General features: G+C 36.0%; 2 protein-coding genes across 2 annotated transcripts in view; one reads left to right on the top strand and one right to left on the bottom strand.

Moving 5' to 3' along the window:
* Positions 1-299: 299 nt before the first annotated feature.
* Positions 300-4467, top strand: LOC147856497 (pentatricopeptide repeat-containing protein At2g27610-like). Its single transcript, XM_087329841.1, has 2 exons — positions 300-396; positions 473-4467. Exons 1-2 carry the CDS (start codon positions 342-344, stop codon positions 3226-3228), a joined length of 2811 nt encoding a protein of 936 aa, XP_087185967.1. The 5' UTR covers positions 300-341; the 3' UTR covers positions 3229-4467.
* Positions 4468-5147: 680 nt separating this feature from the next.
* LOC147856494 (uncharacterized) overlaps positions 5148-13247 on the bottom strand; it is a 98338-nt gene continuing 90238 nt past the window's right edge. The window contains exons 3-4 of the mRNA XM_087329842.1: positions 5683-5764; positions 5148-5433 (exon numbers count right to left, since the gene is read on the bottom strand). Coding sequence (XP_087185968.1) covers positions 5243-5433; positions 5683-5764 — 273 coding nt within the window. The 3' untranslated portion in view covers positions 5148-5242. The remainder of the gene's footprint in view (positions 5434-5682; positions 5765-13247) is intronic.

The following is a 13247-nucleotide window of genomic DNA, read 5'->3' as shown; positions in this document are numbered from 1 at the left end:
GCACATTCTCTTGATGTGACTTTACCCGTAGTCTTGATGTTGGAACTATCATGACCATTTCTGATTCAATAAGAGCCCTTTTCTACAGTTGCCCACAGGAAATAGATGAAACGGTTCTTGGATGGAAACCCGGCTTACGAACATGTCGGATAGAAGAGTGATCAAGCAAAGTAGAGAAGGTGAGGCTTTGAGAGAAGGTAAGGCTGTGACCTAAACTATTTTAGAGTGAATGGCATTTTGGGGGTTAAGGTAAATTAGAGGGGCATTTTTTGGGAATTTTGAAAAACCCTCCCCTCTAATCCCTTCTTCTTCTTCTCTGTTCTCAAATATGCAAAATCTCCATGGAAACACTCTGTCGTGGATCCCTCCCAATTCTAACAGAACACAGAAAAAAAGGTTTTGTTTCTTTCTCTTGGAAAAGTCTTACTTATTTCTATTTTATTGATTTCTTTTCTCTTTTTCTGGTTTTCAGAGAATCCAAATTTCTCTGGCGAAGGAAACAATCCACAACCATGGCTTCTAGAGAAACAAGAGATGAAGACGAAGAAGGAGGGAAACAGAGGCAGAAATACGCTGTTAGAATTCATCAAATCGTGTGGGAAAGAGAGAGATATGCCTAAAGCAAGAAGGTTACATAGTGAAGCTATCCACAAAAATTTTATTCCTAATGATATATATGTCACGACTGCTTTGCTTAGTACATACCTGAAGTGTGGATCCATCAAAGAAGCAGAAAATGTGTTTAAAGAGCTTCTTGTTAGAGACACTGTTTCATGGAATGCACTTATGTCTGGTTATGCCAACCATGGCCACGATCATGAAGCTATAGAAAGCTTCAAAAAGATGCAAGAAGGAGGGGTACCCCCAGATGCAATAAGTTTTCTTTGTTTGATGAAAGTTTGTGGAAGCATAGGCAATATCGTGAGAGGGGAAGAGATACATGCTCAAGTAAGGAAACTGCTGGTGGTAGAAAAGGATGTTGTGCTCGGTGGAGCCGTGGTGGATATGTATGGGAAGTGTGGTGCCCCTGGAAAAGCACAAAAAGCATTTGAAGAGCTACCCGAACGAAATGTTGTATCTTGGACCTCCCTCATTGGCTCTTATTCACGGCAGGGCCTTGTTCATCAAGCTATGGAATGTTTCCAAGAGATGCAAGCTGAGGGTATATCCCCGAATGCGGTCACTTTTGTATGCATTTTGAAAGCTTGTGGTACTTTGGAAAGCATTGAACTGGGAGAACAAATCCATGCGGATGCTAAAAGACGTGGATTTTTGGAAAAGGATATTGTTCTCGGCACTTCGTTTGTGGATATGTATGCTAAGGTTGGTTGGCTTGAAAAAGCTCGGGAAATTTTTGAAGAGCTTCCAGTGCGGAATATTGTGTCTTGGACTGCACTCATCGATGGATATGTCCAACATGGATTCAGTGATGAAGCATTAAAATGCTTCAAAAGAATGAGGACCGAAGGAGTCTACCCGAATGCGGTGACTTTTGTTTGTGTCTTGAAAGCTTGTGGCAGCATCGGGTCTCTTGAGTTTGGAGAAGAGATACATAATGAGGTCAAGAGGCAAGGTTTATTGGGTAAAGACATAGTGCTAGGAAATGCGTTGGTGGATATGTATTGCAAGTGCGGAATGCTTGAGAAGGCACGAGAAGTGTTTGAAGAGCTTTCAGTGCGAAATGTTGTGGCTTGGACTTCCTTGATTGCTGGATATGCCCAGCATGGCTTCGGAGATGAAGGCGTGAAATGTTTCAAGCAAATGTGTGCTGAGGGGATAGTTCCTAATGCAATAACTTTTGTTTCCATCTTGAAAGCTTGTGGAAGCATGGGAGGCCTTGAGATGGGAAAAGAGATACACCTGGAAGTTCGGAAGAGAGGATTATTGGAAAAGGATATTGTGCTTGGCACTGCATTGCTTGACTTGTATGCAAAATGTGGCAAGCTGGAAAAAGCACAAGAAGTATTTGAAGAGCTTATTATTCAGGATGTTGTGTCGTGGAATGCATTGATAGCTGGATATGCCCAACATGGCCTCGGCTATGAAGCAATTCGATGTTTTGAGCAGATGAAAATCAAGGACATATCTCCAGATTCAGTAACCTTTATTTCGATCATGAAAGCTTGTGGAAGCATAGGATATCACACAATGGGAGAAAAGATACATATTGAGCTCAAGAAGCGGGGTTTATTAGAAAAGGACCTTGTGCTTAGCAATGGGTTGGTGGATATGTATGGTAAATGTGGATTTCTTGTGAAATCTCGCGAAGCATTCGAAGCTCTACTATTGCGTGATGCCGTCTCTTGGAATGCACTGATGTCTGGTTATGCCCAAATGGGTGAAACTAAAATTGTTCTGGAATTGCTCAGACAGATGAGGGTAGAAAAGGTCGAGCCGAATGTTGTTACCTTGCTTGTTCTTATCACATCATGTAGTCATGCAGGTTTAGTGGAAGAGGGGCAGTTTATTTTTTATGACATGTGTTTGACATATTCTCTCTCTCCATCTCTAGAGCACTACACGTGCATGGTCGATCTTTTCGGTCGATCTGGGCAATTAGACAAAGCGAAACATGTGCTTGACAATGTGCCCTCTTCTGATCACCTTCCACTATTTATGGCTCTGCTCGGAGCTTGTCACAAATGGGTAAATGTTGATCTTGCAAGATGGGTGTTTGCACAATTACTAAAGATTGATCGAAAGTATGCAGCTTCAGCATATGTTAGCATGAGAAATATATATGCCGCTGCCAGTATGCAAGCAATGGCTGGCGAAATAATCAATTTGAGAGAAAAAACCAAGACATTGAAGACAACAGGAAGTTGTTGGTGGATTGATGGAAGAATGAATGTGCATTTATTCGTTGCGAGTGATAAGAGGCATCCCCAAAGAACATCTATCTATGCTAAGTTACAGGATGTTTTAGAAAAGCTATCATTGGAAGGGTATTCTCTACTCCCTGCTTGGGAGTCACAAGCTATTCTTGATGATGGAAAAGATGACCAATGTGGTCATGCTGTGATGCTGGCAATTGCATGTGCATTGATTAATACACCTCTTGATATGCCTATACATGTTATACAGAACATGCGAATTTGTGCTGACTGCCATTTCTCAGCAGCGCTTACATCAAGGGTGGAGAAACGAAAGATTCTAATTAAAGATTCAAATATTCTACATGTGCTTGAGGATGGAATTTGTGTTTGCGAGAATGACTATTTACAATAGATGCAAAGAATGTTATTCTAGACAGACATTTTGTGCTACTGAAGTTTGGTATTCTTTCCCATTCAGCTCTCTTGAGTTCTAGCTCAATATATTAAGGTATCAATGCACTTGGATTTTGTCTTCTGATTAGCCAAATGTGGTCAAAATCGATAAACAGAAGCATGAATATCAAGAGAAGCGGAATGAGCATATAAGCTAAATCCACATTGCCCCAACTGGAAATCAAACTCAAGTGAAGAAAACAATTGTCATTCTTGCTCTCTGAAAGCCAAATTGAAGCTTCAAAGAATGGATTGATTTGTTCATGTAAACGGTGGTCAGATAAGTTGGGAACATGTGAGAGTGAAGGGCCTTGATGCTGAACTTATTTATGGCTGCCATGGGAAATCACAGTGATTGGTATGCAGTGTTCAGATTCTTTAAAATAATGCTGTTGCTAATTTTTGTGTGCCCTCATAATGGGTAACACACCTCCCTGGAAATTAACTGCGACAGTAATAAAACTGATTACATGGATCTTTGGCTTCATGTTATTAGTGATGTATTTCAAGTGGTAATCATGCAATTAATAATGTTAATATTTGGCTATCATGGATTGGATCTTTGTTTAGATGTTGAGATTGTTATTGAAATAGTTGTGATATATCACCAATATCATACTTAGATGTCATGTGTGAAATAGACCACTATTTGAGGCAATCATACATGACTTGTTGAATATTCTGGTTGAATTCATTCGTATGGAAAAAAAGATTACCCTTCATGCACACGTAAGGGATGCTATAGTCTTGAAGCATGGGCAAATAAGAAACTATATCTATGTTGCCGCAGTGGTACTTAACATGTACGCGAAGTAAGAGGGGCACTTGAGGAATCATGTCGTTTGAAGATCACCCTATGATGAATAATGTTTCAGTGAATGTAGAGAACTAGGTATGTGAAACATGGTTTGTGAATGGAGCCTTGAAATGTTCTTATAATTTATATTCAAGTTATTCTCGTACTTAAGAGGTGATAATGCCAAGAAATGCATCTGGAAAGCTTGCGTAGCATATGGATGGGGCATTCATACACAATGGGAAAACTTTAATAAGAAACAATTTAATTAGAGATCAAACTTAAGGTCTTAGCTCCCGCGAGGGAGCATCAAGGCAAATTTTTGAGGTTGGCTTTTCTCAAAGTGTAAATAGAATCCCACGCTGGCAGCAAGAAATAAAGAGGTTCACTAATTTTACTGTACATGACACAATTGTAGATTACAACTATAGAGCAACGATTCTGCCAAAGTTTCGCTCCTATGTTTCCGCAGATTTATGTAACATATGTGGAATTGAGTGTCTACTTTAACCTCCAAAGATATAACTTTCGCTATTTCTAGATGATTAACCAAGATTGAATGATATGGAACCCTTATAAAACCATTGCCACTTTATGTGGAACAAATTTGCACATTATATTATATAAACTTGTTGAATTAAAACACAACTAAAATATATTTTTCTAGTGTTGCATGAATGTGCCTTAGATAGTTGCATTCGGGTGTTGAACCTCTTGGCTGGTATTGGATCAAGAGATGGATGAAACACACGATTTCAGAAGAATAATTTGAGATGGATGCAAAAGGAGACAGAGTCCAAAGATCCACAATAATATCAATAATGATAAAAGAGTAAAGGATCAAAATGAAAGACCAACATGTTCCGATCAATACAAGACAAGAAACAACTTTTGAACGGGTTTCTAAGAATAAGAACAAGGCTAACAATGTTTGCTAATGTGTTAACCAAATATTAGCATTGAGGCGGAATGGTTTGAGGGCATCGAGACCATCCCCATGCATGGTATCTTTCTATTGGTATCAAGGCTCACTTAGGATCTTGTTAATTGAATTAACCACACTTTGCTTTCATTCTAAAGTCTTATTATAATATAGGTTTTCATTACATAAAATCGACAATGCCAAGTAACAATTCAAACATATAAAGCTTCAATTTTGGCAGGAATATAATTAATATTAGGGGAGCAATATATAATCTATGCTTTGAGAAAACCGAGGAGAATATGCTTTCCACTGGTTCAAAATATTGTGAAAAAGATAAGTGAACGTAATGCTTTTATAGGTTTCAATAGCTTGAGACGATATTTTAATAGCTTTTTGGTTGTGGTCATCCATCTTTTGATTCGGTAGAATCCATTTACTATTCCCTACAACATAAATTAAAAACAAGTATCATGTGAATTATATATTTTACTTAGAAGCTTATATAAGGTGCTAGTCGCACACATTATGTTAGTATGTAGATTACCAGATTATAATTTCCACAAATAACCAAATAGGAATTTATTTATATGTTATAGGCTAGATAAATTTTGGATGTTGAGCAATGAGACAAACAGGCAAATGTGTGTAAGCACTTTATGGAAATAATACCAATATTAAGCAAAATAACTTACACAAATGATCAAATGGTAGTGCTATCTTCAGTTCAATATCTTGTTCAATGAGTATATTCTTTCCTTTGGTGTGAAGAACGCCCTAATTTACAAGAAGGAAGATTTAGCAGAAGGTTAACAAAGTTGTTATTGGGTCTAGACAAATTGACTGAAACTAGGAGTCTTTTTTATTTTCATCATGTTTCTATACACACGCAGTCAAATAAACTTGCGGCATTGGCTATAAATGAAACAATTGGGGTCGACCAATAAATGTGTTTTTATCATGTTTACATATATACATAGAGAAATCAATGTTGAGACACAAATTTCCTTACAAACCAAATTTGTTAGAACATAGAATAACAATTGAAACAATATGCATAGAGCAATATGGTTGGTGAAATTAAGGTAGGAAATTAGGCAATGGTTATACAACTCCATTGACAATTGCCTAGGTTAGGTGCTGCTTATTTTTTAACAAAAATGGTTGGGGCTCATCTAATTGAGAATTAATAAATAGAGTTGCTCAAACTTTGCGGCATTGAACAAATGAGCTCTGACGATTTGGAATGGCCAAATACATGCCATGTATACATGATATATATATATCATATCCGAGAAGAGACTTCAGACTAGAGGGTCTGTCCATAAGGTAGAGCTCGTAGTTCTCGACCGCGAAGTCGCTGATGAGGTTCAATCCCGGCTCGGGCATGTGGTCCTCGGACAAATCCCAAAACTCTGTACACAACTCTCGGTATAAATCATCATATCCATGTGGTTTGATGGGACATATAAGCTATAAGGATGATATAATATCTATTCCCATAACATTATTAATCTATCCTCATTTATTTCAAGTTTGAAGAATGTCATGACTCACTACTATAGAACGAGATGTTTTCAACACTTTTGAATTATGTTCATAGAATAAGGAAAATCAACCATTGCCAAAGAATGGGAGTAACATTCTCCAGCAATCATGCACTATACCAGTTCTTAACTGGTGGAATTTATTACATTAACGACTTGAAGTACCCAAAATAACATGATATGGGAAATGCTAGAATCGTATAAGTCACGACATTAATGTCATGTATAGTAATGCATGAAATATTGCGAAATACTAGATTTGAAAGAAATGGTAGTATTTCTAGCATGATTGAAAAATAGTTCAATATGCATAAGACGTTATAAAAAGGATATAAGATAAGATTACTAACCAATGATCATAATTTTTTGTAACCATTATTACATTAAAGAAATAATCATGCATCATTAAAACATAATTTGGCATCATAGTTAAGTTGAAAATATACAACTATTTCTCTTATTGTAATCATCATTGTAATTACAGTACTCTAACGAACTTGTTGGTAATTTCCATTCATATTTGTCACGGGAACAATTGTCCATAGAAGCTTGAATGTCATTGAAGGCAACACTAGAGTTATTTTCATTTTACTTTATTTCATCATCATCCATCATGGAATCCTCCATTGTAAAATGAATGTAAGCATTTTATAATGTGTTTTATGGATATATATAAATAAATCCAGTTAGTGAAAAAACCAATATGTCTAGTCGTCCTAACTTGAGCCTTTTTGGTATTGTTAGGATGAAGGATCCTTGTCCATTCAAGGTCCATTATGTTGAGAAATGCTACTAGACATTTAGTATCAATGTATGAATGGTGATGTAGAGTGTGGGATCCATCGAGATGGGGATTTTGTTACTGAAGGAAGAGACTTCTATCACTATTCAAACATGGAAAGAAAGGGACATTTGAAAATCATCTTTGTTAGTTGTAAAAGTGGTATAGTGGGGTCGATGATTTACTAGAACATAGAGAAATTCATCGAGTTCCAATCGACTATGAATTTGGCACCACTCTCCATAAACTTTGTGGCAAACAATATGGCCAAATGAAGACGCCATTAATTGTCATCTTGCTACTATGGACAAATTTGATAAGCATCTTTGTTAATTGTGAAAGTGGTATGGTGAAGTTGATGATTTACTAGAACATAAAGAAATTCATCCAGTTCCAATCGACTAGGAATTGGGCACCACTCTCCATAAACTTTGTGGTAAACAATATGGCCAGATGAAGGTGCCATTTACTATTGTTTTACTACTATGAACAAATTTGATCATGGACACATTGGGAGCATTGGTGCTCGTTATAGAGCAATCTGCCAATATCCTACTAACATGCCCATGGTTTGCTGGACAGAGCCCCTAATCTCCAATGTCACATGGAGGATCATTTTTGTCCAGGCCCTCTATTAGTTTGCTATTCTCCTAACCCTTTAGTTGAAGGGAGAGAAGATACTAGAGTTGTTTGGTGCTTATATTCAACATGATCCTCATAGTCATCCCTAAATGCACACGTTTTTCCCAAGATCAAAGTGCTTACTCAACTGAATGTTTATTGTACATGGTTATTGCTGCCTAGAACTAAATCCGGTGTAAAATATGGTAGCTCAACATGCATACACATTCACTCGCTCAGATATGTGCATCACTTAACACATATCATACATGGTTTAGCTTTGCTTCGGCTTGAACCTTGCTTAACCGGCTCAATCTAGTTAAGTCATTTATTTATTTTCAATAATAAAGAGAAAATGGTACCATTGAGAGTGAGAAAGGTACTAAGAGATCATGGGTTCAACCCCTACATTAGGTTTTAAACCCAAAACGTAATACTTATAGAGAAGTGAATTAAGAGATATGTATGAAATAATAGAGAAGTAAGGAAATTAGGTTTTAAACCCAAAACGTAATACTTATAGTGTAACAACTTACCACTAGGGTAACCTAATTACAATGGAGAGAGAGAGAGAGAGATAGACCTAGATAGCTTGTAGGGAAAAGTACCAAGATACCCCTGGAAGTTTGACTATTTACCAAAATGCCCTTGGAAGTTCCAAATTTACCAAACTACCCCTATGTCCAAACAAATACACTTTATAAAGTAAGTACAAAGGACCCAAAGAATCTCTTAAGTAAAGAAATGTGTGTTTTAAGGGTATTCTGGTAAATAGGGCTTGTAGATTTGAGTGTATAATTACTTCATATAGTGTATTTTTTTAGACATAGGGGTAGTTTGGTAAATTTGGAACTTCCAAGGGCATTATGGTAAATAGAAGAACTTCCAGGGGTATCCTGGTACTTTTCCCTAGCTTGTATATAGCCCACTAAGGTAAGCTAATTACGATACAGAGAGAGATAGGCACAAATAGTTTGTACATAGTTAAAGTCAATTAGAGAGATAGATAGACAAATGTAGGTAGATAGTTTGTATATAGCTAAAGTTAATGATCAAAATGTATATGTGTATAAATATAATCACATAAAAATAAATGCATATAATAATACGTACATACATACAACCTTGCATGCTGATGAGGTGTTTAAGACAAAGGATAATCTTACACTATATGAGGGCTTGACCAAACCGGTTAGATGGAGTTGTGACTCATAATATATTATATAGATCAAGAGAGGCTCAAGGAATTAAGAAAAAAAGATAGAGAAGATGAGAAAGAGATAATATTGTTATGATATTCCAACATCAAGACAATACAAAGGAGATAAACTCCACATTCAACTAAGAAACCAAAGACCTTCTTATTACCAATCACTCAAAAACCACAATTAAGACCCTTCCTCTTTCACTAAGACTTCTCTTCCTAAGATTCCCTCTCCTCTATTAGGATCCTCTCCCTATTAGTTCTTTTTTTTATTTGTCCTTCCACTTCTTCTTTTATAATTTTATTCTTCCTCCTCGTTCACGCTATTTTTAGAAGCTTTTTATCTCCTATTTTAAGCTAAGACCCAACGACCTTCTAATCGTCATATCTCCTTCCTCAGAGCTCCGAATTTAGTGATTTAAAACGCTATAGATAGCTCTCATTACAAGATTTCTAATCCATATTTAAACATAATATTTGGGTGAAAAACGAAGGAGTTATGACCATTCCTTTTTTTATTGTTTTTTATGGTCCGCTTAAATTTTCTCTTTTTACTTTTCTCTTGGTCTCTTACTTTTACTTTTGACTTCTTCCTAAGGTCTTGGTTCGTGTTCTTAGCCTCCAAATGTGAATTATCCATACTTTATATTCTTCTAATGTTCAATGGCTTAGCTTCTAAAAACACTTTTACACATGCATTTAAGTTAATAACCCTACACATTCTAGTTAATAGGTGGGCATATAAGCCCATAAAATAATATTAATTTAGTAGATATGACACACATATTTTTATATAAAGAAAAAAGAAGTAAAACATGATTTCAAATTGTTGTACTCACCAACTTATCTCTGACCACATCATCAACTTTTCAATCTCATAGGAGAAAGCAAGATAAGACTATGAAGATGCTAGCATAATTGTCTTTGAATTTTTGTTAACATGGTAAACTTGTTACTAACGTTGTCGTGATGCTAAAAAGGGGATACAGAATGGAGTGAAAGCACGTGTGAAAAAGTAAAAGAGGGAGAATGTGTAACATGTGGGAAAAGGGGCAAAGAAAGAGGATCCACAAAGTATACATATGTGTAGTTCATTTATGTTTATTAATTCCTCAATAAACATGAATGAGCTAGTGGTTAAGGCCATTCAATATGTGTAGGAGTGACCACATTAAAATATATTTCATTTTTTATAGGGAAAGGGACATTTGCATTTAATGCAAATGAGGCTTATTTTGGGTCTTTTTCGTTAGTCATCGTTTTTTTGGTGGTCTTCTTCAGTGGTTTTGGGAGCTCGGGAGTGTTCATGTTCATCTTCTGAAGTTTGCGGGGAGTCTTATTGGAGTTGCGTGAAGTCTTCTTTGTTTTGTGTGGCGCCTTCGATTTTCTTTTTTTCTTTGACTCTTCTTTGTCTGGGGTTTTCGACGCTCTAGTGGAGGCAACAAGGAGGCGGCAAGTTAGCACACTGTTTGTTCGTAGGGAGGATGGAGCGGCACAAGAGCTCTACCCCGATTCGAGGCATCGTAGCCGTCGGAGGTAGTTGTTGTCTCAATGACCTACAGAAGAAGGTTGACTCCTCTCATTTTCTTCTCTTGTTTGAGCTCGTGGTTAACTTGAGCTTGGCACCAATGTAATCCATCCCCTTTCTAATTGTAACCTTATTTTATAAAGGGCCTTTTTTTATGTAATCTAGCGTCTACTTCTTAATACAAGGTTATTTTGTCTTAAACTCATGCTCATCACATTAATCATGTGTTTAAACTCTCCATCAAGCATTAGAGATGACCTAGTTAGCATTGACGGACTCTAACTACTCCAAGCTCCATGAGCATTCGCTCTGATTCTTCTTCATCTTTATTTTTCTAGTGGTTTCCTTCACTGGTCTTTTCTTTGACTAGTCGTTTCTTCTATTAGTTTCTTCGACATGTTCTTTCTTCGAGTAGTCCTTTCTTTGAGTTGTCGTCTCATTGACATCTTCTTTCTTCGACAAGTTTCTCTAGCATCCTTGTCTCTTCGACTAGGCATTTCTTCAATATACACTTTTCTTCAACTTACTACTCCCATTTGACTCCTCCTCCATCATTCGACACCCTAGTCCAAGAACCTATTGGTCCCTCCCAAGTAGCAGACACATGCGCGTTTATGTGACGACATTTTTCTCAACATGTCAAACCATGTATAAGCTTTGTAAATCTATGTCACAACCCTTCTAGGCATGTTCCGGAATTCATTGATGCAGTATACATCTCTATGAGTCTAATGCTATATGTTTATCTAGTCAATTCTTAATATTTCTAACAATACATGTTTAGTGTCACAAACATAGATGCATACAATAATACATACATGCAATCTTATATGTATACGATTAAACATATGCAATTGCTAAAACGTTCTAGTTATGGGTGGACAAATTTGCAATGTATGGCCCATATCGTTATTAACTTTAATGTGATCTTGTTGCATGTGCATTGAAAAATGTACAACTGCTTTTGGACTTGGTCTTAGATTAATGTTCTAATTAGGGATAGACAATTAGTGCCACAAAAGTGACATAATATTATTACCAATTCCGTATATATCGCCCACATCAATATCACCCATAATGAATGTGCACTTTTTTCCAATAATTTACAAGGTTTTCTTTTCTCGATATTGTAGTATTCTATAGCAATAAATCATTATGTCCATGTTGTTTGATGGGACATATAAGTTATAAGGATGATATAAGATCCATTCCCACAACATTATTAATCTACCCTTACTTATTTCAAGTTTGACGAATGTCACTACTATAGAATGAGATGCTTTCAACATAGATGCTTTCGACACTTTTGAAATATGTTCATAAAATACGGAAAATCAACCATTGCCAAAGAATGGAAGTAACATTCTCTAGCAGTCATGCACCATACTAATTCTTAATTGGCAGAATTTCTTACATTAACGACTTGAAGTACCCAAAATAACGTGATATGGGAAATGCTAGAATCATATAAGTCACGACATTAATGTCATGTATAGTAATGCATGAAATATTGAGAAATACTAGATTTGAAAGAAATGGTAGCATTTCTAGCATGATTGAAAAATAGTTCAATATGCATAAGCCGTTATAAAAAGGATATAAGAGAACATTACTAACCAATGATCGTAAATTTTTGTTTTGTAACCATTATTAGATTAAAGATATAATCATGCATCATTAAAACATAATTTGGCATCATAGTTAAGTTGAAAATGTACAACTATTTTTCTTATTGTAATCATCATTTATAATTAAAATACTCTAACAAACTTGTCGGTAATTTCTCTTCAGGGGAGGAATTGTCCATAGAAGCTTGAATGTCATTGACAAGATCACTAGAGTTATTTTCATTTTCCGTTATTTTATCATAATCCATTGTGGAATCCTCCACTGCAAAACGAGTGTAAGCATTTTATAATATGTTTTATAGATACATATAAATAAATTTAGTTAGTGATGAAACCAATAGAATAAACATTTGGTTAAGTGCATGTTCATTAAAATGTTCCATTCTATGATGTGCGCTTTTTGGGAGGCCAAAATCTAAAATTATATCAAACCAAATTGAAATTATGTTCCAAACATTAAAAACAACCTTATCATCAATAAAAATCAAATTGAAACTATGATGGAAGATGGAGATATTTCTAGTTGTCCTAACTTGAGCCTTTTTTGTATTGTTAGGATCAAGGATCCTTGTCCACTTGAGGTCCAGTATGTTGAGAAACGCTACTAGGCAACTTGTATCAAGGTATGAAGTGACGTAGAGTGTGGGATCCATTAGGATGGGGATCTTGTTACTGAAGGAAGAGAATTCCGTAACTATTAAATGAGGAAAGAAAACGGCATTTGCAATGCATCTTTGTCAATTGTGAAATTCATCTAATTCCAATTGAATATTAATTTGGCACAACTCTCCATAAACTTTGTTGTAGCAGCATGACTAGATGAAGGTGCCATTAACTACCATCTTGTTTTTTTTTTAGACAACATATCCTTCCATTAGTTTTAAAAAGGGCATATCAACGACAAAATACAAAATAGTTGGAAAGGAAGTGACTATCCTTCCCAAGCCCATC

This window comes from Azolla caroliniana, unplaced genomic scaffold (assembly GCF_043228905.1).
Source record: "Azolla caroliniana isolate FFs.n. ecotype wild unplaced genomic scaffold, voAzoCaro1.0.p SCAF_13, whole genome shotgun sequence".
NCBI classification, from domain to species: domain Eukaryota; kingdom Viridiplantae; phylum Streptophyta; class Polypodiopsida; order Salviniales; family Salviniaceae; genus Azolla; species Azolla caroliniana.
This window is presented reverse-complemented; position numbering and strand designations above follow the sequence as displayed.